Source organism: Gigantopelta aegis, chromosome 3 (genome assembly GCF_016097555.1).
Source record: "Gigantopelta aegis isolate Gae_Host chromosome 3, Gae_host_genome, whole genome shotgun sequence".
In the NCBI taxonomy this organism is placed as follows: Eukaryota; Metazoa; Mollusca; class Gastropoda; order Neomphalida; family Peltospiridae; genus Gigantopelta; species Gigantopelta aegis.
This window is the reverse complement of record NC_054701.1, coordinates 27,768,175-27,794,096: the sequence shown is the minus strand read 5'-3', so window position 1 is coordinate 27,794,096 and position 25,922 is coordinate 27,768,175. Positions and strand designations below refer to the sequence as shown.

Genomic DNA, 25,922 nt, shown 5'->3' with positions numbered 1-25,922 from the left:
TTATCGATGGAAAACGCACATGCGATACAGAACATTAAAAAATGCAAATATCATAAGAAATAACTTTTCATTATTGGTGGTACCAACAAACTTCCATTCAAGTTTACAAAGAAAACAAACAAAACTCAGATTACGTAACAAGAGACTTGCACCCAAATGTGTGTCATTTCGATCAAATCCACGTGTCTAGGCAGGTTTACAGAATCATGTGACCTTGCGGACCTCTGACTGCTTGATTCTGATATGGGTTGGGCGTGTAGAGATAAGACTATATATTATAAGGTAAATAATATTATACCAAATCGGAAATAAGTTCGTGCATAATTAAATTTGCGGTGCTATCAACGTGTTCACGATTTTCGCGGTATATTTTATTCGCGAACATATTTGCGTATACAGTATATGTTCTTTATACGTGGCACGGTGACAGTGCCAAAGGAAAGTCCTACCCCGACAACTAATCCGAGTACCATGTAAGAGAGCTAGACAAACATTTGGACATAAATATGCTCTCATTACAGTCAGAGAACAAGCTATGTAATAATGATAATCAATATGTAATTTTTTGGCTTTCGCCAACCACCAAAAAGTAATCAAAGATTTCCGCTCTAATACCACAACAATCCTATGTTTGACATCAAATACATTTACATCGACCATTTTCGAGTTCCTTGATTAAAACAAATTCAGATATTAATCACTAATACACACACTACAGAAAGAAACCTGACAGCACCCATATTCAGCTAAGCTTCGGCAAACTCCGGACAGCCGAATTCTAAGTTCACCAACCTATATTGTGACGTTGCGTCACATGATCGCCCACTCAGCCATTCCATCTTCCAGGGGCCGTCTTATACAGTAATACGACAAGTGCCCGACAATCGCCCAAAAAAGTTTGTATCATTGTGTTGGAGAGGAAACCCGCTACATTTTATGATTAGTAGCAAGTGATCTTTTATAGGCCTATGCACCATCCCACAAACAGGATAACACATACCACGGCCTTTGATATGCCAGAGTGGTACACATGCAAAGCAGGCATACGACTCACAGATCAAATACTTTTTTCACCTTGAGAAAACATGAATGTAATATTGTATGTGTATGTGTGTGTGTGTGTACCACTCTGTTGCTTTGGAGCCAGTGCACCACGACTGGTACATCAAAGGCCATGGTATGTACTATCCTGTCTATGGGATGGTGCATATAAAAGATCCCTTGCTGCTAATCGAAAAGAGTAGCCCAAGAAGTGGCGACAGTGGGTTTCCTCCCTCCATATCTGTGTGGTCCTTAACCATATGTCCGACCCCATATAACCGTAAATAAAATGTGTTGAGTGCATCGTTAAATAAAACATTTCCTGTTTCCTGTTTCCTGTCACTTTGGTGATTGTCCACAGCCCAGTGGTAAAGTGCTTACTTGATGTGTGGTCGGTCTGGGATCGATCCCCGTCGGTGGGTCCATTGCGCTATTTCTCACTTCATCCAGTGCACCACGACTGGTATATCAACGGCTGTGGTATATGCTATCCCGTCTGTGGGATGGTGCATATAAAAGATCACTTGCTACTAATGATAAAATTACCCTTTATTTTAAGAACAACCATCAAAATTGTGCCAAACTTCCTTCATTAAAATGCGCACCATTTCCCTTTGGCTTAATCCTACGGGACATTCCAAATTACATAGCACCATACCACCTCCTGCCTGTTACCTACTACGGTTGGACTGCTGGTGCTACCTTGTACCTGCCAGTGCAGGCGGTCCCTCCTTCATCCTCTCCCCCCCCCCCCCACCCAACCCCCAACCCTTTCCTGTCCTGGACGGAGGAGCTGGCTGAGGCCGGTACTTGTGCCCAGGACAGGCGTGTGCTACAACAGCTTGCTCTGAATGTGCACGTTAAAAGTTTTTCCCATTCCCAATGATAAAATGTAGCAGGTTTCCTCTCTAACACAATGATAAAATTACCAAATATTTGACATCCAATAGCCGATGATTAATGAATCAATGTGCTCTAGTGGTGTCGTTACACAGAACAAACTTTTTTTGGTGATTGTAGGGCACTTGTCTTATTATTGTATGAGACGGTCCCTGGAAAACGCAACGTCATGATATAGGTCGGTGAACTTAGAATTCTGCTGTCCGGAGTTTGCTGAAGCTTAGCTGAATGTGGGTGCTGTCGCGTTTCTTTCTGTAGTGTGTATTAGTGATTAATATCTGAATTTTTTTAAATCAAGGAGTTCAAAAATGGTCGATGGAAATTTATTTGATCTCAAACATAGGATTGCTGTGGTATTAGAGCGGAAATCTTTGACTACTTTTTGGTGGTCGGCTATTGCCAAAAAAATTCATAGCTTGGTCTGACTGTAATGAGAGCGTATTTATGTCCAAATGTCCATCTAGCTCTCTTAAAGTCAGAGTACTCGGGCTACCCGACAACATGATACTGTCAACTCTTCCAAAACTTTCCTCAGTTCTATACAATATAAACTAATTAGAGTTACGTTCAGGATCATGTTAGGGTTACAATTATTGTTTTGGAGAGGGGATCTTTCTAATAATCATTAAGAAAGAAAGAAGTGAACACACCGTTTATTGACATTTAAACAAATGATAATTATAATTGTCTAATGCACTACAGTGACATACCATACTTGAGGTATACATTCATTGTCATCAAGGGGGCAGGATTTAGCTCAGTCGGTTGAGTGCTCGCTTTAGGTGCTTGTGTCGCAGGATCAAACCACCTAGGTGGATCTATTCAACTGACTGGGTTTTTTTCTCGTTCCAGCCAGTGCGCCACAACTAGATCAAGGCCGTGGTACGTGTTTTTCTGTCTGTGGGAAAGTGCATATAAAATATCCGTTTCTGCATTAGGAAAAATGTAGCAGGTTTCAATCTGATGACTACGTGTCAGAATTACCAAATTATGTTTGACATCCAATAGGTGATGATTAATTAATCAATGTGCTACAGTGGTATCGTTAAACAAAACAAACTTTACTTCATGGTCATCAAACAAAAACATTTCAATAGCAACTTTACATTGAGAACTGTACAGTGTTCCAAAAACGTTATGCACTAGGTTATTTTTATGTAAGGATATAAAAAATGATTTCATTCAAGTTTGATGTCATTTCCATTCAAAACTACACTGTGTCACATATTCTTATGTCATTTGAATATCGAGTAATGGCTGAATGGAATTAAAGTTGCATATGCAATTTACAAAAACAAATTGTATCAAGCTTGAGATTATATGATAAAGAGATTATTACCCTTGTATGTTTCAGAATAGTCAATATATCACCAGAGGCTTGCATAATACAATTTTTATTCCTAATATATGATATTGACGATTTAGAAACACACTCCAGTTATAACCTCTATTTATCAATCTTAAGTTCAGTCATGACATTTGTCTTAAATGAATGACCAGTTTAAATGTCACAAGAAAAAACTGGACATAGAGAATACTACATGAGTGAGCCATTAGATACCATTTATCTTGTGAGTTGTTTAAAAAACATATCTATCTAGCAAAAGCAAGTTGGATACACTTTAAAACAAGTTGTACGATAAATGTTATTTAACGAACATCCCCAAAAACCTTTTTTCCATTTAAAACATATTTACAGGACTCGTGGCAAGTCTTTAAAAAGTTATTTCCAATATATATTGGAGATGATATTTATCTACAATAGGTCACCTGATACACAGTTCTCGTTTACACAGTTCTCATTCCAGCTAGTGCACCACGACTGGTATATCAAAGGCCATGGTATGTGTTATCCTGTCTCTGGGATGGTACATATAAAAGATTCCTTGCTACTAATAGAAAAATAGTGGGTTTCCTCTCTAAAACTATATGTCAAAATGTCCAAATGTTTGATGTCCAATCAATAGCCGATGATTAATAAATCAATGTGGTCTAGTGGTGTTGTTAAACAAAGCAAACTTTAACTCTTACACGTGTGTAAAAAAGCACCTTGTCCAAAATGACCTGTGGCATGATCTTGCTCGGTCAGTTGAGCACTTGCCTGACATGTTTTTGTCATAGGATCGAACCACCTTGGTGGACCCATTCTTTGATTGTTTGTTTTTTTGGCCATCCCAACCAATGCACCACGACAGGTATGTCAAAGCCATGGTATGTGCTGTCCTGTCTGTGGGAAATTGCATATAAATGATTCCTTGCTGGTTAACTATAAAGGAAAAATGTTACAGGTTTCCTCTAAGACTACAAGTCATAAATTATAACCAGATATTTGACATCCATTATAAATCAATATGATCTAGGGTATCGTTAAATAAAGCAATTTTGTTTAGCTATAGCACCAGTTGGTCTTCTAAGTACTTAAATAATACAAATGCTTAGAAAATTGCAGCTTTAAAATTTAACAAAATATGTTAAATCTGGGAAGTCGAAATAGTTCCATTCTTTATTCAAAATTGATCAAATTTCAACAATAAACCCTATATTAACATAAATGTATGCATGTATTACATCTATTGATGCTATTTACCAGAAAAATAATGTCTTTGTATATTTATATCTCTTGATAGAAACTTCACACTGCTTAGAATTAACTGAAGTACAAAATGACATCAACAAGTGCTGAAGAAGATATGGAAAGCAACATGCAAGAAAATAGCTGTGATCACAGAGATACAGACTTTTCCAATGAGAATGCTGCAGAAAAGTTTAACTTGCACAAGAAAGTCTTTGTTGGAAACCTGGGATACAGAGTATGTACTACTTCTGGGTGCTATAGTACTAGCGTTTGGTATCGGATTGAAGCTGTTTTTATCAATCATAACATTTAGAGATGTCCCAGTGATCGATGATTACTAATTGAAAATTGATCGGTTTGTCTCTACCGATCTGATGACGATTATAAAAATCCATAATCGATTGTGTGGAAAAATATTAACTGTAATTGTGCCTTCAGTTTAGATGATGGAATTGATGTAAATATATGTTTGGTTGGTGTTAATGTTCATGCTATTACATGAATTCCACTGAAGAATTCCAATGAAAGTTCTTGTTTTAATGTGTTGACAAAATCATTTATTGTGCTTTTTGTGTTTTTCAGATACAGAGGAAAGAACTAGCATCATTCTTTTCCAAGTTTGGAAATGTGTATAAGACTCACATAGTTATGGATCACATAAAACACCATTCTAGAGGGTAAACATTTCATAAATATTTGTATATTGGTAGATCGCTCACCTGAGGTGCTTACATTGTAGGATCAAACCACCTTAATGGGCCCATTCTCTGATTGGGTTTTTCCCTATCTCAGTCAGTACCTCAAGACTGGTATATTGAAGGCTGGGATATGTGCTGTCCTGTCTATTGGAAAGTGCATAAAACAGATCCACTGCTGTAAATGCAGTGGGTTTCCTCTAAGAGAGTGCCAAAAATAACCAAGTGTTTGACATCCAATAGCTGATGATTAATATTTCTAGTGGTGTCATTAAATAAAACAAACTTTTACTTGTTTCAGGATATAATAAAGAAAATAAATGAAAAAATCCTTTGTTTAATGATTCATAGTTTTATATAATGTTACAAATTTAAATTGGACTATTAAAATAAAATAAATAGCTAGCATTGGATAACCTGACTTGTAAGGAGTGACGGAGGAAGAAAGGAAGGAAATGTTTGATTTAACGACGCACTCAACACATTTTATTTACAGTTATATGGCGTCAGACATATGGTTAAGGACCACACAGATATTGGGGTGGAAACCTGCTGTCGCCACTTCATGGGCTACTCTTTTCGATTAGCAGCAAGGGATCTTTTATATGCACCATCCCATTGACAGGATAGCACATACCACAGCCTTTGATGTACTGATGTACCAGTCGTGGTGCTGGAGTGAGAAATAGCCCAATGGGCCCACTGACGGGGATCAATCCCAAACCGATCATGCATCAAGCGAGCGCTTTACCACTGGGCTACATCCCGCTCCTGAAAGGAGAGAGATGCAGTTCAATGGTAGAGCACTTGTTTAAGGTGTGAACCGGCCTCGGTGGCGTCGTGGCAGGCCATCGGTCTACAGGCTGGTAGGTACTGGGTTCGGATCCCAGTCGAGGCATGGGATTTTTAATTCAGATACCGACTCCAAACCCTGAGTGAGTGCTCCGCAAGGCTCAGTGGGTAGGTGTAAACCACTTGCACCGACCAGTGATCCATAACTGGTTCAACAAAGGCTATGGTTTGTGCTATCCTGCCTGTGGGAAGCGCAAATAAAAGATCCCTTGCTGTTAATCGGAAGAGTAGCCCATGTAGTGGCGACAGCAGGTTTCCTCTCAAAATCTGTGTGGTCCTTAACCATATGTCTGACGCCAAATAACCGTAAATAAAATGTGTTGAGTGCGTCGTTAAATAAAACATTTCTTTCTTTCTTTTTGTTTAAGGTGTGATGAATCACAGAAATTATTCTCCTCATTGGGTAGACCTGTTTTCGTTTTTCCCATTAAAACCAATTCTTCAAAGCCTGTAACATATGCTGAATTTCTATATATGTAATATCCCTTTCTGTTAATTGATAAGAGGACCTGCAGCAGGTTTCTTCTCTAACTGTATAGACCAAAGTGTAACATTTACATTACATTTAAAACCTAATGGGTTTAGTCTAAAATGTTCTGTGGTGGTATTAAAAATTTTAAAATTTTTACTTTCAGTAACTCATTATAGCTATTTTTGGCCATAAAAATGTTACCAAGATGAGAGAAAGAAGTTCCCGATTGGGATTTTTAAACGTGTAAGAAAATTAATCGTTAAGGTTTTATAACTCATACTAAAAACAACTGTGTGATAACAATTTAAAGACACATGACTGGCTTCTCCTAGGTGATAACCAGATCACCAATGCCATACCATCCAGTGAAAAAAAAACCCACAATAAAAATTGATTACTCTGTGACATATGAGTTAACCTGAAACAATTACTATTTTTCGCTCCAGCCAGTGCACAACGACTGGTACATCAAAGGCCGTTGTATGTGCTGTTCTGTCTGGAATGGTGCATATAAAAGGTTCATTGCTGCTAATCGAAAAGAGTAGCCCATGAAGTGGCGACAGCGGGTTTCCTCCCTCAATATCCTTAACTATATGTCTGACGCCATATAACAGTAAATAAAATGTGTTGAGTGTGTCATTAAGTAAAACATTCCTTCCTTCCTAATGCATAAGTTAACAACAAATACTAGAGCCATAAATAGGCTCATGTAGTATTCTTTGTATATACCATCTTTTCAATGCTTTTGAATATGACTTAATTTTGTGTATATCCCAACATGTTAAAATTGTAGTGTGAATGTTGTTTATTATTTTTCAGAATTGCTTTTGTGTATTTTAAGAGAACAGAAGATGCTGACCGTGCTCTGCAGGCGACAGATGATGAACTTGTTTTAGATGGAAGGTATCGTATATATGTCATTTTACTTTTCTTGCAGTTTTTTTGTAGTTTGAAACCTCAGTGTTGAAAATGATGCTGGCAGGGCTCACCCTGTACATGGCCAAATTAGCCAGTTGATAATTTTTATACTTAAGTGGCTACAACATTTAGTCTTCTTCTTAAATCAACCACATTTTAATAATTTTGAAGGAGATACTATACTATATCTGAAAATTGGCTAAACCAAAATTATTTCCAGTGTGAGCCCTGGTTGCTGGGTGTGAATCTAACACTTAACCAATGTTAAAACCTATTTTTATTATTATGCCACTGAACCCAGAGTTGTGATGTTGATTTTAATGCATATGTTTGTACTTCTGAAATGCAGATTTTAATTAATAATATTATTTATATTGCTGTATACTTACTTTGGTGTGACTTGAAATTTTATGTTTTATGTTTCTTTGTTATAAACTTTCAGAGTTTTGCGTGTCCATCCTGCAGAAGAATCAAAGAGAACATCGTTTAAGAGATATCAGTCGCTGCCCAATTTTGACAAGAATGCAAGTGATGGGGAATCACAAGCTGTTCGAGAGGTATTGCATGTCTTTTAAAAATAAGTCTAATATTCATCCAACATGTTGCTGTCAGGGAAACTGCCCGCTGTTTTATAACATACCAATAATACCGGGTTTTTTAATGGTTTTATTTGAATACTATATTAATTATACTTATTATCAGTTCTGTATTAAATTTAATTCTTAAGGCTAGAATGAGCAATGAACAAGGCAGTTATGTAACAAAAACAAACCCATCTGGGTTTTTTATGAATTGTTATAGTTGGAAATTTTGCTTCAGTTGGGAGTCTAGTCTTCATAGTAAATATGGCTATGTTATTATTATTAACTGGTTTAATGTGTCCATATACCACTGGGGTTTCGAACACATGGCTATGATAAGTGGTGAGTAGACAATATGATTTCTGAGTATTCAACAGTGCAGTAGTTATGTGGAACAATCATAAAAGATGACTACATGAGAGAACAAACTGATGACTAAGGTTTTAATAAATGAAATCTTGTAGGTTGAAAACGGCAACTCCAAGCAAACTGACGTGACTGTTGACAGCAGTACATCACCAGATCATGCCTTGATGTCATCCGAACGTGTATCCATGACCTTGAATGACCTCTGTGATGAACTACTTGTGGAAATCTTTTCTTACTTACCTATTAGAGATAAAGCAAAAATTGAACGAGGTGAGGTATTATTTTTATTCATATTTCAAGGTGTGTTTGCTGGGGGGAGTTAGGTGTTGAAACCCCCTCCTGCTCCAATATATATGTATATATATTAGATTAATTTCTCGCAAACTATAATCCTAGATCATTGACACTTGGTTTATAGTTGCACCTATAGATGTTCATCACAATGCACTGATAAAGTTTATTTTAGGCAAGAGACAGTTCATTCTGAAAAATGTCTGTTTAGTATATTTCTCAATGAAGTATAGTATGTAGTCAACCAAATGTTGTTTCCACTGATATGCCTTTTTTGTGTGTGTTAGATTATGAGAATAAATTCAAGCTAAATATTATATTAAATATTATTTCCACTCATATTTATTATTAAAATTAAATAAGTTAAATATGGCACATGGTTGACTGTATATTGTTTCTACTGATATGCTTTTTCTTCTTCAGTATATTAGATTATTACAATAAAATAAGCTGTGACATTAATGTTTGTTTTAGTTTGTCACCGGTGGAGGAATCTAGCATTGCAGACTTGGGCAACTGTAAAAACTCTTCACTTTGTCAACATGTTCCGTCATTTTGGTGGTTAGTTGTTGGTTTTTCTTATCTTCAGTTTTTATTTTGATTATCGTATTAACACAAAGGAAGATAACTAAGTTATTATTTTACTTTGATTGAAACTCATTGATTGACAAATTCCTATGTTGTTTTCTGACAGATTATAAATGAATTACTGAATATACAAACTGATGGATCTCTAACATTTAGCTATGAGTAAACAGTTATTTTTGTTTGTTTATACAAACTGATGGATCTCTAACATTTAGCTATGAGTAAACAGTTATTTTTGTTTGTTTATGTTGTAGATTGTTTAATGTTTAAGGTGTTTTGCATAATGAGTTATTGTCTAACAGGTTTAGTGGACAAAATGTTGAACTCCATCCTCCAGCGGTGTGGATCCTCCCTGAGATCTCTTGATCTGTCCGCCTCACCACGCCTTCTTACAGATTACGCCATGGACATTATAGGTAATTACAACTTGCAGTAATTCAGATTAATATATTGTGACATATTACTATTTTTTTGCGAATACCTGCCTTTGTGTATATTCACGATGTGTAACTTATATGAACAACTGTTGACTGTTGGTATCTGCATTTAAAATAATGCACGTGCATAATTTATGCGACTTGAGGTCAGACATGAACAATGTGAAATTTATATGTGCACATTTCTCCCCCCCCCTCCACTATTTACAGTAGCTTTTATAGTTTAAGAGTTAGGTAACGATAATGCCATGGACATTATAGGTAATTACAACTTGCATTTTATCTTATTGTAAACCAAAGTCATACACAATAAGTTAATCAAGTGAAACATTCTAGTTATATATAATTATATATATATTTTTTTTTTTTACTGATGTATTTCTCTTGATTCAGCTAGATACTGCCCAGACTTGATCAAGCTGGATATATCTGGAGTGGCTGCAACAAACAAATCTATTCAGAGCTTGTCCACAAAGTGTACCAAGTTGAAGGTTAGTCATTTTTGTCTGTCTCTGGTTTTTGTACAAACATTTGTCAAAGTACATGCATTGTAAGACTATAAATTGGATATCTTACATCATGATAATAATATAGACCAATTGAGATTTAAAAGTTGAAGGTTTTAGTGTGGTTGTCATTTGAAACAGTCGTAATTGACTCAAATTGGATGAATTTGAAATGCAGTAAGCAAATCTCGGACGAAATGACTGTTTCACATCATCTATACTTATATTGTTGAACAAATGGTGTTGAATTTCAGTTTAGCAAATCTAAGTTCAGAATTTTTACTTGGACTTCATTGTGTCTCTGGTAAGTTCTAGAATTAAAATATATAAATATTTAATCTTGGGGATCAAATATTTTGTTTAAAACTAATTCTTAGACTTATATTATGTAATAATAATAATGCCGTTTCACAGCAGAAATGCTGTCATAAATATTCCTGCCTAATAACACAATGGAGGTATTTGATATTTATGATTTTAAATGAGAATTAATTTGGATGTTGATCTTTCTGTTTCAGTGGGTTAGGCTTCAGCGCTGTTTCAATGTGGGTGAAAAGGGGTAAGTTGATTATGTTTGAACTTTGTAATAAAACAAAAATGTTAAATATATTTTGCAACCTTTTGCTTTGTGTTTATTATGTTACATTAAGACAGTTTATATATAATTATGGGTTGTTATTGTTTGTTTAATGTTTTTTAGAAAGCAAATGCTTAATAACTGATATATAATTATTTATATTTGAATCACTAAACATTTAACCAAGGACATTTAAAAATTCATATAGAATACTCTATTTTATTTTATTAATTACTACTACTGCTACTACTAATACTACTATATAATAATTATAGTAGTAGTATTAGTAGTAGTAGTAGTATTTTGCAACCTTTTGCTTTGTGTTTATTATGTTACATTAAGACAGTTTATATATAATTATGGGTTGTTATTGTTTGTTTAATGTTTTTTAGAAAGCAAATGCTTAATAACTGATATATAATTATTTATATTTGAATCACTAAACATTTAACCAAGGACATTTAAAAATTCATATAGAATACTCTATTTTATTTTATTAATTACTACTACTGCTACTACTAATACTACTACTATAATTATTATATAGATCCATTATTATTATTGTTATTTATTATTATTATTATTATCATTATTAATTACCATCAACATCATTATTATTATGATATAGGTTGTGGTGGTTGTTGCATAACTGCCAGAATCTGGAGTATCTTGACATAAATGGCAATTCCAGAATCACAGGAAAGGTGAGCACAAGAAAATTAATCTCAGGTGTTTCTTTTGTTAAAGGGACACGCCCTAGTTACGGCTAGTTGTTAACCATTACGGCGTTGTTTTTCGCTATTAAACCCATTTTTTCACAAATAAAATTGCACTTTACTTACATTTTATTATTTAGAATACACATTTCCATTCACCTTAAGTGCTTTTTGGTAATCCTGGTAATCCTGATGTTTGTAAAACCACGAAATGCATTTTTTTTATTTCTTAAAATGCCGCGCGCACTCGAGAAAAAACCGTTAAGCAAGCGAGGTCCAATCTATTTTTAGAGGGAATCTTCCTGTGTAAACGTCACAGATGTTGGTATACCACGTGACTGTTATCATTTTGGTTCGGTTTGTTTTCTCGTGCACGGTTCGCACAATCAACATCCGATTTGTTGTCGTTTGCTTGTTGTTCATTTGTGAGATTTTTCTTCACAGTTCGTGAACATTTTCAGTAACAATAAAGTTCAGACAAGTAAGTGTCTCCATACAAAACGTTACAAACCCTTAAAACCAATAATTTTGCTAAGTCTTACGATATCTGGAGAGGGGATACAACCAGGACAGAACAGTTGGAACATGTCCAGGAGAGGTAAAAGGAACGCACCCCAAGTCTGTGAAATTTGTCGTGACGTAGGCATTGTTGTGCTTCGAGCGACATCTACCGGTGACATCAGAATACTAACTTTCAAAATTATTTCAAGCAATTGGGACATGGGGATTCCCATGGTATTTATCGATATAAAAACCTGCTTTTTCACTCCATTTGATAAAAACGTGATCTAAGTGTGTTACAGGTTTGTAGATTAACCAAATTATAATTTATTTTCGCTGGATGGAACTAGGGTGTGCGGCTTTAATAACCATATTTAGCAATGGCAGTTGCATCATTGAGATATGCTTGCATGTAATAAAATAATCAAATCAGATTCTGCAAGATACGTAAACATTTGTTTTCATTACTTTGCCTTGTACTTAATTTCATAATTAAAAGGCAGCCATAGTTTGATAATATTTTCTTGCACTTATGTTTCACTAATGTGGAATATGTTTCAGTTGTTGTGTAATTCATAAAAGTACCGTATATAAATTGTTGAATGAAAATTACTTAGAAAATTAATATAACATATAACACTTTTGTAAGACTGTCCTCTGTTTTTCAGTGTTTCCACATGTTGGGGCAAACGTTAAAGACTGCTGTTTTGAGCAATTGTTGTAGTGTATGTATTAAAAAGACTTTAATTCTTATTTTAATACTATTTAAAGATCATATGTTATGAGGAAAATACAATGTGCATATTTTACATCACAGCAAAATAAAATTAAAAGACATTACAGACTGTCATTATAATTATAAATATATGTCACAATAAAATCATACTATGCTAACGTATTTATAGGCTAATTGTCTTTTTTGTCACTATGCTTTACTGCATACAATCCAAAGTGATGTCAGCTTGTAGTGGAGTTTTCAGAAATTACAAACAAATATGTTTCAAAAAGAAAATATCGGTTCATGATTTTAGTATTCTGCATTCAGTGTATCTGGGTTAAATACTAAGCTATTTTTATTAGCTTAATGAAGCACAGACTGAAAAGTACTTGTATTGCCATAGAGGATTGCTAAAAAATACACAACAATATGAAAATGCAGTGTGTGATGTAGAAAAATCTGTCCAAAAAGATAGATTTTTTTATGTGTGAATAAGACCATCTTTTTTGTAGAATTATCTGGGCACATCATTTTAAAACCTTTAGAGTTGGACTTAGACTGCAGGCAACTTATCTGGCATTAGAATCAGACTTTGGATTCAGAGTTCATTTAATGAAAGTTTTAGAATAATAACTCTGTAAGTTGAATGTCATTTGGATTCAGAGTCAGTTTAATGAAAGTTTGAAAAGAATAACTCTTAAGTTAAACATAATAGTATTGCTGATATTACCAAGTATTATTTTCCAGCTGACAGATGTGGCCATAACTAAGCTGGGAGAGAAATGCCCCGACTTAAATACACTATACATAGACAGCTGTGTGGCTTTAACTGATGTCGGCATTAAGACTGTGTGTCAGGTGGGTAGTGTTTAAGTGAAAAATTACTATTATTCTTAACAAAATGTTAATTTACATAAAGGAAGTTCATATCTTCAAAAATTTGCCATGAAATTGTTCATTAATTAATATTTTCATCAGATTCTGTTAGTTATGGCTCATGTGCTCTTAAAAGAAATTAGACCCATTGTTTGATTTTTCTTTGGCCATAATGGCCAGGAAATGTCTGATGAAGCTAAATTTGAAATCAGTTGTATATAAGTACATTTTAATTTTTTATGAGAGTTCTCCTAACTCCCTATTGAAATGCATTATTAAATTAACTGGTGGTGTATTCTTTCATTTAGAAATTATCTCACCTTGAATTTCTTGCTGTTGGAGGATCCTTTCCATCAGGTAAATTTGTTAGAAAGCAATAAATAGTTATTTACTACTTGTGGCACAATTCTCTATGTACTTTCTATTTAATAGCTTAATACAATCCAGTTTAAGAAGTAAGTCTTCGATATTTATAAGTAGTTTAAACTTTGAAAAAGTCTTTCCAAGTTATTTGATATTACAAAAATAACAGTTGTGCATGTGGAATGTTGGCACGGCAAAATGAGGCTTAAAGTAGTTAACTGAATGTTTTGTAATCATCCTATATAGATTATTTTTACTCTCATTTTAATTACCAAGTAATTGTACTTTACTAAATTTCACCATAACTTGACATTTTTTGTTTCAATATTTATTGAATTCAATTGCTTGCAAAAGTAGGTGGTTGTGTGCAACCATGATGCTAATTAATAATGTCACAGATATTTTCAACCCAGATCATTTTAAATATTCTTAAAATAATTTCAGTGGTCAATACTGAAAGTTGGTTGGAAATGCAACATTTAACAAAACTGGTAAGTTTTATTTTTAATAAAATATTTGTTTCTTCTTTTTTTATATATATAAGAAATGATGATTACTTTCAAAAAGTAATCTTTTGTAAGTTTTATTTGTGTTATATAAAATTTCATAAATCACAATTTTAATTTTATTATATTTAAAAAAAAAGGTGTTATGATATTTCAAGTTTTAATTATCCATAAAATACAATCGTATTTAATTATCTTTACAAAGACAATCACTAATTACCTTGGAATCGTATTTATTTACAACTCAACTAATATTTACTATTAAAACTTATTTCAGACGTACTTGAGTGTTTCTAGTAATTTGGACATCACTGATCAAGTTTTAACAGCTGTGTCAAATAGCTGTTTATCACTCAGGTGGGTTGTTTTACTACATATTATTAAAAAAAACAATAAATAGATTAACAAAACATAATTAAAGCTGTAATTTTTAACATGATTTACTAATGTAAACAACTAACAAAGCAATTTTAATATGAATTTCAGGTGCTACCTAGAGGCTAGCTCTGTAGATGCCCAGTCATTATTTATTATTCCTTTTTACTACATTACATATTAAATTCATTTATTATATATTGTCTGCCACCCCATGGAGTACATGGATACAATAAATCAAATTGAATTGAATTGAATTATACACGCACGCTGGCCTCCCTACCCCCAATACAAAATCAGGGATGCCCCTGGTGGTAGTATCTAGTATTTAATGACAGACGGCCAATTTTTAAAGTCTGTTCTAAGATTGTCAGTGTTACATGAATATTCAGAACTTCTGCCATTCAGAAGGCAACTTTGTCAAATTTTGTAACAGCATAAACAATCGAAAAGCATGTACTTGGTGATATCTACGAAACTTGTGGTATGTGCTATTCTGTCTATAGGATGATGCATATAAAAGATGCCTTGCTACTAATGGAAACGAGTATCCCAGGGGTTGCCCTGCCATGATCTGAACAGATCAGGCCCTTTTAAGGGCCACTACTGACACAACCTAGGGAGACAGACAACAACAGCCATCACTAGGCTAGGTTCCGAGCTACTCTCGGCATACTAAGTTAAAAAATTATACGTAGCTCCCCTTTATTTTTTGGCACACCGTTCAAAAAGTGCCCAAATTCCTTCATTAAAACTGCAACCTTTCTTTTTGGCTTAATTCTGTGGGACATTCAAAATTCCATAGCACCAAAACTACACCCTGCCCACTTTCAACCCCGGTCGGGCTGCTGGTGCTCTCTTGCACCTGCCCGTGCGGGTGGTCCCCTCTCCCATCCACCTCAACCCTTTTCTTGTCCTGGACAGCTGGCTGTGCATGCACTACAACAGCTTGTTCTAAATGTGCACGTAAAACCCTCTGACCTGACCTCAATCTAATTAAAATTAGCTCCACTATTACATGTGGATCTAACACCAGCCAGTTGAAGCTCATGTCCACCAATCAAAACCTTACTTGCAGAATCATGCCAGTGATTTAAAAATAATTTGAAAACATTCCGAATTATCCTGAGGGTATACAACATTTTTTGTTTGAATTACGAATGCCTTAAAACATGTTTTATTTTATAAAATAAATAATTTGTAATGTAAAACTGAAGACTGATTTAGTTTTTAGTTTTTTTAATAAATAAATAATTTGTAATGTAAAAGTACAGACTGATAACCCATCCCGTACGTATTGGTATGGTTCGCTGTACTGCGGCCACTAAAATAGACTCGCCTGATATTTTTAGAATTTGTATGCTCCCAAATAACGTTATAAAAGGCGAAGTGTGATTGGTCAATATTTAAATTATTATTTACAGACGAAATGTTACCTGGACATTCGTAATTCACATGAAACATCGTATACCCTCAGGATAATTCGGAATGTTTTCAAACTATTTTTAAATCACTGGCAGGATTCTGCAAGTAAGGTTTTGATTGGTGGACATGAGCTCCAACGGGCTGGTGTTAGATCCACATGTAATAGTGGAGCTAATTTTAATTAGATTGACCTGACCTGACCTAATGGAAAAATATAGTGGGTTTCTTCTCTAAGACTATATATACTCTTCAAAAAAAGAAACGCAAAAGGGTACAAATGGGTTATAACTCCGATTTTATGTTTCCTACCGGTTCATGCTTTGTGAATATAAGGTCATTGCATGTCCCAAACACATTCCCACGGTTACATTCGATAAAACGCAGCTACTGTACAATAAAGTTCCAAAATGTGAATATTCGCAAAAACGCAGCCACGTGCAAACCATGTCACCACTGCACGTGCGTTGTCTGCACGTGCAACATGAACACCGACAGTATAAAAGTGCAGGGTGTTCGCTTGCCTGGCCTCTGTATCTGGCCGACAGTTGACAATCCAGGACATGCCACGTCTCAGTGAACCGCAGAGAAACAATGCCATCGGCCGACTAGACGCAGGCGAATCCAGAACGGCCGTTGCCAGGGCATTACATGTGTCCCCAAGCACCATCTCCAGACTGGGGGACCGTTACCAGCAACATGGATCAACACGTGACCTTCCTAGATCCGGTCGACCACGGGTCACTACCCCCGGGCAGGACCGCTACATCCGGGTACGCCACCTTCGGGAACGATTGACTACTGCCACCTCCACAGCCACAGCAATACCAGGTTTGCGCAGGATATCCGACCAGACCGTACGGAACCGCCTACGTGAGGTAGGAATTCGTGCCAGACGTCCAGTTCGAGGTGTCATCTTAACACCACAACACCGTCGACTCCGACTGCAGTGGTGCCAGATTCATCGACAATGGCCTCAACTGCGATGGAGACAGGTGTGGTTCAGTGACGAGTCCCGATTTCTGCTCCGACGTCATGATGGAAGATGTCGCGTGTATAGGCGTCGTGGTGAACGTTATGCGGAAAACTGCGTGCAGGAAGTGGACAGATTCGGCGGGGGTAGTGTCATGGTGTGGGCAGCCATCTCACACACTGGCAGAACTGACCTGGTCCACGTGCAGGGCAACCTGAATGCACAGGGCTACATTGACCAGATCCTCCGGCCACACATCGTTCCAGTTATGGCCAACGCCAACGCAGTGTTCCAACATGACAACGCCAGGCCTCACACAGCACGTCTCACAACGGCTTTCCTACAGAACAACAACATTAATGTCCTTCCTTGGCCATCGACATCACCGGATTTGAACCCAATTGAGCATCTATGGGACGAGTTGGACCGACGCCTCCGACAGCGACAACCACAGCCCCAGACCCTGCCCGAGCTGGCAGCAGCCTTGCAGGCCGAGTGGGCCACCATCCCCCGGGACGTCATCCGTACTCTGGTTGCTTCAATGGGCAGGCGGTGCCAGGCAGTTGTCAACACACGCGGAGGCCACACCCGGTATTGACTCCAGATGACCTTGACCTTGGTGGTATGTCCTATCACTTACTCACAATGGACTAGAGTGAATTGTGAACAATCCTGCAACATTTGGTAATTATCGGACTCACCATTCAATAATTAAATCAATTCTCCAAATGTTACGACAATGTGGTTTTGCGTTTCTTCTTTTGAAGAGTATATGTCAAAATTACCAAATATTTGACATCCAATAGTCGATGATTAATAAGTCAATGTGCTCTAGTGGTGTTGTTAAACAAAACAAACTTTAACTTTGTAACGTCATATAGTATGTGCTAGTTAGATCACAATAAAGGTTATTGTCTACTGCCTTCATACAACATACTTTGTAACACAAAATCTTGGAATAGCCCACAGCTTCAGTGTTAAAATGGAGAATAATACATTTTTATCTGACCTAGATTAGCAAGTATAGCCAAAGATTGTTATTGAATGGCGTAAGAAAATTAATATGAATGGTTTATTATAAATTAATAATAAATTAATAATAATTTTTTATAATAGTATTTTTGATGTAGCAGCTTTAAAAGAGAAAACAGAAAATTTTGTTTCAGTCTTTAATAGACTATTTGCTTCACTGTGATGATCATTTATTACATGTGCTTGCTTTTCTTAGACACGTGGACATAAGCAGTTGTTACAGAAATGTAACTGATGTTGGTGTTCAAGCATTATCACATCTGGAACATCTAGAAGTTCTCAATATTAGCTACCTTCACTTGGTAGGTTTATTATGGCATCCATGGCATGCATGTTATGACATTAAAGCTAGTACATTCATTGATTTCATTGATAGATATTGGTTTTGATCTCAACATTTACCATCATATTAGGCAAAATAATCCGTAAATGGAGAAGAAAAAAAAGAGAGAGAGCCATTTTAACCAAAACTAAAGTTTCCTGTGTGAAACAAAGTTTGAAGATGTTATTAATGTTGCATTTTATATTGCATTGAAATAAACCAAAAATAAACATATAAGGCATATTTTGGAATTGTAATGGAAAAGTTTGTTTCTAATGTTTGATGATAAATTATATGTTACCTTTTGTCTGCTTGTGTTTGCTTTCAGGTGACAGATGAAAGTCTTTACCTTGTTTCCCTTAATGGTCGGTTACAAAAATTAACAGCTAGGGCTTGCAGTAAGATCACTGATAAAGGTAATTCAAGATTTACAAATTTAACAATTATTTGTCGTAACAGTAAGTATTTCTGTTAGAGATATCTCTGTCTGGTCGAAGTTATAATGTTTGTCATTACGTACTTTCTGTGTAATTGTATGCTGTATGATAACAAATATACCTTTATAACATTTCTGTATAGTATAAAACCCTTTGTTGATAAAAATTATTGTGGACTGAAGTTACAAAGCCTGTTATGTGTTACACGCATGTAACTACATATATTTACAGTGCTTAAACATCTGCTTTCAAGAAAAACAGGCTACGTAAATTTGGCCCTGTGCCTTCTTGAAAAAATATTTTAAAAATATAATAAACTACCAGTTATTTTGTATCGCTCGTATTGCAGATTTATTTTTATTATTATTATTATCCTGGATTCATGCATATAATGTAAAAACAAAGAAGCCAAAAATTAATAATATTACCATTTGTCATTGTTTTTGAGTGTTTATTTGTGTTTAGGTGTAGAGAGTCTGGCCGAACGCTGTGAGAACCTGACCCACCTGGATCTGAGTGGATGTCTGTATATATCCAACATGGCACTCAAAGCTTTCATTCACAGTCATCAGAACCAACAATTAGACCTTGTTTTAGGAGGTATTTTATGTTAATTTAATTGAAATGTTGGATCAGAGGTCAGTTTTCATCCATTTTGAGTTCATTGCCCATCCACTCTGAATTCCTGACCCATCCACTGAATTCCTGACCCATCCACTGAATTGCTGACCCATCCTCTGAATTCCTGACCCATCCACTGAATTTCTGACCCATCCTCTGAATTCCTGACCCATTCACTCTGAATTCCTCCTGACTCTGAATTCCTGACCCATCCACTGAATTCCTGACCCATCCTCTGAATTTCTGACCCATCTACTGAATTCCTGACCCATCCTCTGAATTTCTGACCCATCCACTGAATTTCTGACCCATCCACTGAATTCCTGACCTATCCACTCTGAATTCCTAACCCATCCACTTTGAATTCTTGACCAATCCACTTTAAATTTCTGGCCCATCCACTCTGAATTCCTAAGATACTTTGCTGTGCTCAGAACAGACAAAAATCCTGTTCTGCCCAAATTAGTGAGATCTAAAGCCGACTAATGACATATTGCAGGTACGAGTGTTGTGTTACAAGAAGTGACTGTACCAGCACACATTATAATCAGTCTTCATGATCGGTCCGTGTATCACCTGCGACCAGACAGAGAACTCCTGCTACCAGGTACAGTGTTACTGAAAGCTGCTGCAATCTCAGCTGTAGTTAATTGTTTTAATATTTAACCATTTGGAATTGACCATCCACATTAGGTTTTTTTTACCATGGAACTTTAGCCACACTATTTAATCTAGGTCACATAAAAATTTCATTGTTTTGTTTTGTAAAGCATTAAAGACATAGCGATTAAAAATATGGCTGATGGCAACTGTTGATTGCAATAATACACATGTTTATTTAAAACTGAAGTTGTATTTTGTATTGTATTTTGTAATGGTGTTTGAATATGTTGGGTGAAATACAGCTTTAATGGATGTGTGGCGTGGGACGTAGCCCAGTGTTAAAGCACTTGTTTGATGTGCAGTTTGGGATCGATCCCTGTCGGTGGACCCATTGAGCTATTTCGTGTTCCAACCAATGCACCACGACTGGTATATCAAATGCTGTGGTATGTGCTATCCTGTCTGTTGGATGGTGCATATAAACGATCCCTTGCTACTGATGGCAAAAATATAGTGAGTTTCCTCTAAGACTATATGTTGAAATTACCAAATGTTTGACATCAAATAGTCAATGATTAATAAATCAATGTGCTCTAGTGGTGTAGTTAAAAGAAAACAAAGTTTTTTAATGAATGTGTGGAATCCCATAAGAAATGACATATGAAAGAAAGCATCATCATCAATAGTAGACTGAACTGACTTATTGTGTCCTTTGTAATTAATTTCTGTCAATTCTGCCTTTATGGATGACTTGGGGCGAGACGGGATGTAGCCCAGCGGTAAAGCGCTCGTTTGATGCACAGTCCGTCTAGGATCAATCCTCGTCATTGGGCCCATTGGGCTATTTTTCGTCCAACCACTGCATCACGACTGGTATATCAAAGGCCATGGTATGTGCTATCCTGCCTGTGGGATGGCTCATATAAAAAATACCTTGCTACTAATGGAAAAAGTGTCCACTAAAACAGGTTGCTGGGCAGGACATAGCCCAGTGGTAAAGCACTCGCTCGATACGTGGTCGGTCTGGGATCGATCCCCGTCGGTGGGCCCATTTGGCTATTTCTCACTCCAGCCAGTGCACCACAACTGACATATCAAAGGCTGTGATATGTACTACCCTGTCTGTGGGATAAAAGATCCCTTGCTACTAAACGAAAAGAGTAGCCCATGAAGTCGCGACAGCGGGTTTCCTCTCTCAATATCTGTGTGGTTCTTAACCATATGTCTGATGCCATATATCCGTAAATAAAATGTGTTGAGTGCGTCGTTAAATAAAATATTTCTTTCTTTCTTTCTAAATGTACATGTTAAGCCCTTTGACCTGACCTGACCTAATGGAAAAATGTAGCAGGTTTCCTCAATTAAGACTATATGTCAGAATTACTAAATGTTTGACATCCAGTACGGTAGTAGCTGATGATTAATAAATCAATGTGTTCTAGTGGTGTTGTTAAACAAAACAAACTATAACTTTTATTTATGACTGTATACGCATGAGTATAGCAGGTATAGGGAAATGATCAACACAGACACAGATTCACAGATTCATGCAATATGTACAGGAAAACATGCAGATGGAACACATCTTTATAACCAGTTTTAATTCTTTATTTCCAGAACATAACAGTGATGAAGATGCAGAAGAAAATGACTATGAAGACCGCCCGTTACAAAATCGTAGGTCAAAATGTTTTATTGTTTGATGTTGAACTATTTCACATATTGTAGATTTCCAGCATCTTGTACAATACACTGATGAGACACGGTTGTATAAGATGAGATAATAGGACAAAGTTAAAAGCATTAGCTGATTTTTACCTAAACAAGATAAACTAGAACAGCCAAAACTATGAACAGACAAGAAGTTTAAGATTTAGCACTTGCCTTCAAGTACAAAACACAGTTTATATGTAAATAGTCTTGTAGAAACTTTTAAAACCTGAGGGTTTTTTAGGGGGGTGGGGTGGGGTGTTGGGGTCGGGTGAAATGACCTTTACTTAGTGGTTCCGGAATGTTTTTGACCATTCATAGTTATCCTTTCGTTCAAGTATTTTGCACTCTGTTAAAGACTCCTTGCTGGTAATCAGCTAGGAGTAGTCCATGAAGCAAAAGTAGGTTTCTCTCTCTCTCTCCAGACCGAGTGTTGTAATTATCATGTTGGACATCCTCATCACCTAGATAGCCACAGTGTGTTTGGATCTCATTAAACATTCATCTTCCTTTCCGACCCCTTCATCATCCCCCCTACCACCATCTCTCTTATGAAATGTTCTCATGTATCTTACTCTGAAATAAGCAATCGAGTCGGGCTTATGTCACATGACCTATATTTTTAGTCACTGACCAAAAATATAGAGATTTTTCTAGTCATCATATCTTGCCAATGTATACAGTGATTGCTGGATAAATTAGTTTTGTTTTTCACGTAGGAGCCTACATGCCAGCTGGTATTGAGGAGATAGAAGACCCGTGGCTGGAGGAGGAGACTGGGTTGTTTAGTGACCTTCGAGATGACTATCTCCTGGGTGATGACCCACTGGCTGAGGAAGCCTGGGATCTCACATGATACACTCTTGGTACCAAGTTCATGTCTGAAAGCTCAAATGTGGAGATTTGTTCTATCTGTTACCATGTTCAAATTAGGAATCGTACTGTTAAACTGAAATTCTTCTCGTCTTTTTTTAATCTTTTAAAAAAAAAAAACAATATTTATTCACATTTGTATTAATGTTGGGGATTGACCAACAGGCGATGCCTATATTAAGGTCTCTCCCATTCTTCTATTAAAAATAACATGAAAAGATCAGCAATTTTCATCAAACTATTGTAATGTTATTACATTATGCAGACACTGACAGAATAATCCTTAAATAGGTGATGGAAAATGTCTTTTAAAAAGTCATGGAATGTGGTTGATAAAGTGTTTGAACTCTGAGCATTTTGGCTTAAGCTAGTTTCCTTTCCTTGTAAAGTTATATTGAAAACTATTTCCGGGAAACACTTTATTACTGAGTAATAGGCCTCTGGAGGGGACTAGAGGCTTTGTCTTGTCTGTCCCACAAAGATTTTCTTGAAGCTTTGGTCTTCACAGTGCCTCAATATATTGAGGTGAAAGTTTGTGTATAGCTTTATCATGTAGAGTTACAAATCAAGTGTGACTTTAGTAGGGATTGGACATTTTTGACAAAGTTATGGCCCTTGGAAGTAGGAGATATGAAAATTAGTTGGTAGAGGATATGTATTACTTAAGCCTTACTGTCAGATGCTTTTAAAAGAAATGCATTTTGAAGGATGACTTATTACGAGTCTGACTAAAATACCTTTGCACTTTCAATTAAGAAGGGGCAGGACATAAAGCGCTCGCTTGATGCATGGTCGGTTTGGAATCGATCCCTGTCAGTGGGCCCATTGAGCTATTTCTCATTTCAAGCAGTGCACTACGACTGGTATATCAAACATCATGGTATGTGCTATCCTTTCTATGAGATGATGCATATAAAAGATCCCTTGCTACTAATGGAAAAATGAAGCAGGTTTCCTTTCTAAAGACCATATGTAAAAATTACCAAACGTTTGACATTCAATAGCTGATGATTATTAAATGAATGTGCTCTAGTGATGTTAAACAAAACAAACTTTAACTTTTCAGTTAAGAAAGAATCTGTTGATTTATTTGACACATGTTTATTCACCTGGCGTTCAGTTTCGTTCTGCAGGTTAACTGATCAAGAATCATATGTTTTTGTGCAAAAAAATCCATTTAGATTCCAGTTTATTCAGGAATTTTATACATTGAAGACGCAGTATTTAATTCTGTCAGTAGAGCTCTCACCTAAGATGCTTGATTTGTAGGAGTGAACTAACTGGGGGTTTTTCATGTCTCAACCACTGCCCCACTCTGTGGGAAAGTACATATAAGAGATTCCTTGCTAATGTAACCATGTAGTTGGTTACCCTGAAGACTATAGGTCAGAATTAACCAAATGTTTGACATCCAATAGCTGTTGTGCTTTAAACACAAAAAACTAAAATATGTGTGGTACCGGTTACCTAATGTACCAAAAATTTTTTGGCCATTTTTCGCTGACCATAAATTTTTTTTTCCACCTACTGATCATCAAAACAGTGAGAAGACACCGAATATGTTTCAAATGTTACTTAATTGCTCTTTGCCAAGACCAGTTTGACAGATTTTAGGAATTAAAAAAATAATTATAATAATTACAGCCTACCTACTGGTACTACCCAAATTGTTTTCCACATGTAACCAGAAGTACACATTTTTTAAATTTGGTGTAATGATATTGTTAAATAAAACCCCATTTTTAATACAATGATTACATAGGAAAACATTTAGGACTAAGAAACTTTACCTTTTTTTTCTCAGAAATCCTGTTTAGGCAGGTTTAGCTGTATATGTTTTTTTTTTGTCTGTTAATTTTTGAGGAAAAAAAAACAGAATCAAGAGTTTAATTTTAATGAAATTATTTGTACATGAAACATGACATCATCTGGGTTTATGTATATCAGAGTATATGCGTCTGTACTGTTATGTCAGAATGATGCCAGTTGGAAAAATGATTTGATTGTGCAAAGGAAGATTGAATATGAATAGAAATAATTACCCAGGGGGGAAAATGGACCCGGCGTGCTGTAAAAGATCTGCCACCTAAAATCATATCTACATGTATCTAGGATCACAACCTAGGTGGACAACCTTCCCAACAAACTACTGGAAATGTGTAGGTTGCTGTTAAATATGATGCCCCTCTACAGAGGGACGCTGTATTTAATAGCGACCTACAAATTTCCAGTAGCTTGTTGTAAAGGTCGTCAAACTAGGTTGTGATCCTAAATATATGTAGATATGATTTTTAGTGGCAAACCTTTTACAGCACGCCAGGTTCATTTACTGAAGAAAAAAAATGGTTTTGCCCCCTGGGTAAATCGGAATACTTCTAATGCTAAAGAGTTTGTTTTTGTTGTTTATTGCAAAATCTAAAACAATTTTAATACAGTAAGTAATGAAATGAATGCTTTATTCTATATAATTTGTCATTAGTAATATAAACAAGGGTAGAAGTTTACATTCTAGTTTATTGTTTTGTCAACTGTATTTAATTTAATACTTTTCAGAAGAGAAATACATGTACTTATATTTTCTGTAATGCTGACTGAATGTTTCTCTTGTGAATAAATAAACAAGGCTTTATATTTAACCATTGTTGGTTGTTTTTATTGCCCATCTTTCACGGATTGTATTATGGTATGGCGGTGGCTGTCCATTCACATGTATGTACGTCCATCTGTAACCTTTTTAGTTTCTGGAAGGGATCTTTATCAAATCATGTAGGATCATTAAACCTTAACTAGGCCACTGCGACCTATTTTTCATGCATTACTGCACATTAAAGGAAATCTTTTCCATATCTTTCTTATCAATTAATATAGGGATCATCAAACTCTGCAGGTAAGAACACCTTTGGATGGCGGTGTGTTGTGTCCCATAAGTAGGTCATTACGACCTACTTTTGAACCTCACCGATATTCTCGACAAAGTTACGAAAATGGTGACATTTGAAATGTCTCATATATGTTGGGGTGCCAGTAATTCATTAAAAAATGGAAAATAAAAGAGTATGTATACATATTGTA

The 25,922-nt window shown here is 35.9% G+C and overlaps 1 protein-coding gene across 2 annotated transcripts in view; it reads left to right on the top strand.

The window, feature by feature from the left end:
- LOC121367815 (F-box/LRR-repeat protein 2-like) overlaps nt 1-23,739 on the top strand; it is a 27,187-nt gene extending 3,448 nt beyond the window's left edge. The window contains exons 1-22 of one of the 2 annotated variants that reach the window (XM_041492199.1): nt 2,797-2,823; nt 4,569-4,751; nt 5,099-5,193; nt 7,355-7,438; nt 7,896-8,010; nt 8,499-8,673; nt 9,169-9,255; nt 9,585-9,698; nt 10,113-10,210; nt 10,744-10,784; nt 11,431-11,506; nt 12,688-12,744; nt 13,485-13,595; nt 13,922-13,970; nt 14,421-14,467; nt 14,760-14,839; nt 18,481-18,586; nt 18,935-19,022; nt 19,509-19,643; nt 20,164-20,271; nt 21,885-21,944; nt 22,697-23,739. In XM_041492199.1, coding sequence (XP_041348133.1) covers nt 4,605-4,751; nt 5,099-5,193; nt 7,355-7,438; nt 7,896-8,010; nt 8,499-8,673; nt 9,169-9,255; nt 9,585-9,698; nt 10,113-10,210; nt 10,744-10,784; nt 11,431-11,506; nt 12,688-12,744; nt 13,485-13,595; nt 13,922-13,970; nt 14,421-14,467; nt 14,760-14,839; nt 18,481-18,586; nt 18,935-19,022; nt 19,509-19,643; nt 20,164-20,271; nt 21,885-21,944; nt 22,697-22,833 — 2,010 coding nt within the window. In that variant the 5' untranslated portion in view covers nt 2,797-2,823; nt 4,569-4,604 and the 3' untranslated portion in view covers nt 22,834-23,739. Of the gene's footprint in view, nt 1-2,796; nt 2,824-4,568; nt 4,752-5,098; nt 5,194-7,354; nt 7,439-7,895; nt 8,011-8,498; nt 8,674-9,168; nt 9,256-9,584; nt 9,699-10,112; nt 10,211-10,743; nt 10,785-11,430; nt 11,507-12,687; nt 12,745-13,484; nt 13,596-13,921; nt 13,971-14,420; nt 14,468-14,759; nt 14,840-18,480; nt 18,587-18,934; nt 19,023-19,508; nt 19,644-20,163; nt 20,272-21,884; nt 21,945-22,696 lie in introns of those variants that run through there. The other variant, XM_041492198.1, reaches the window with a different exon arrangement.
- Nucleotides 23,740-25,922: the final 2,183 nt, after the last annotated feature.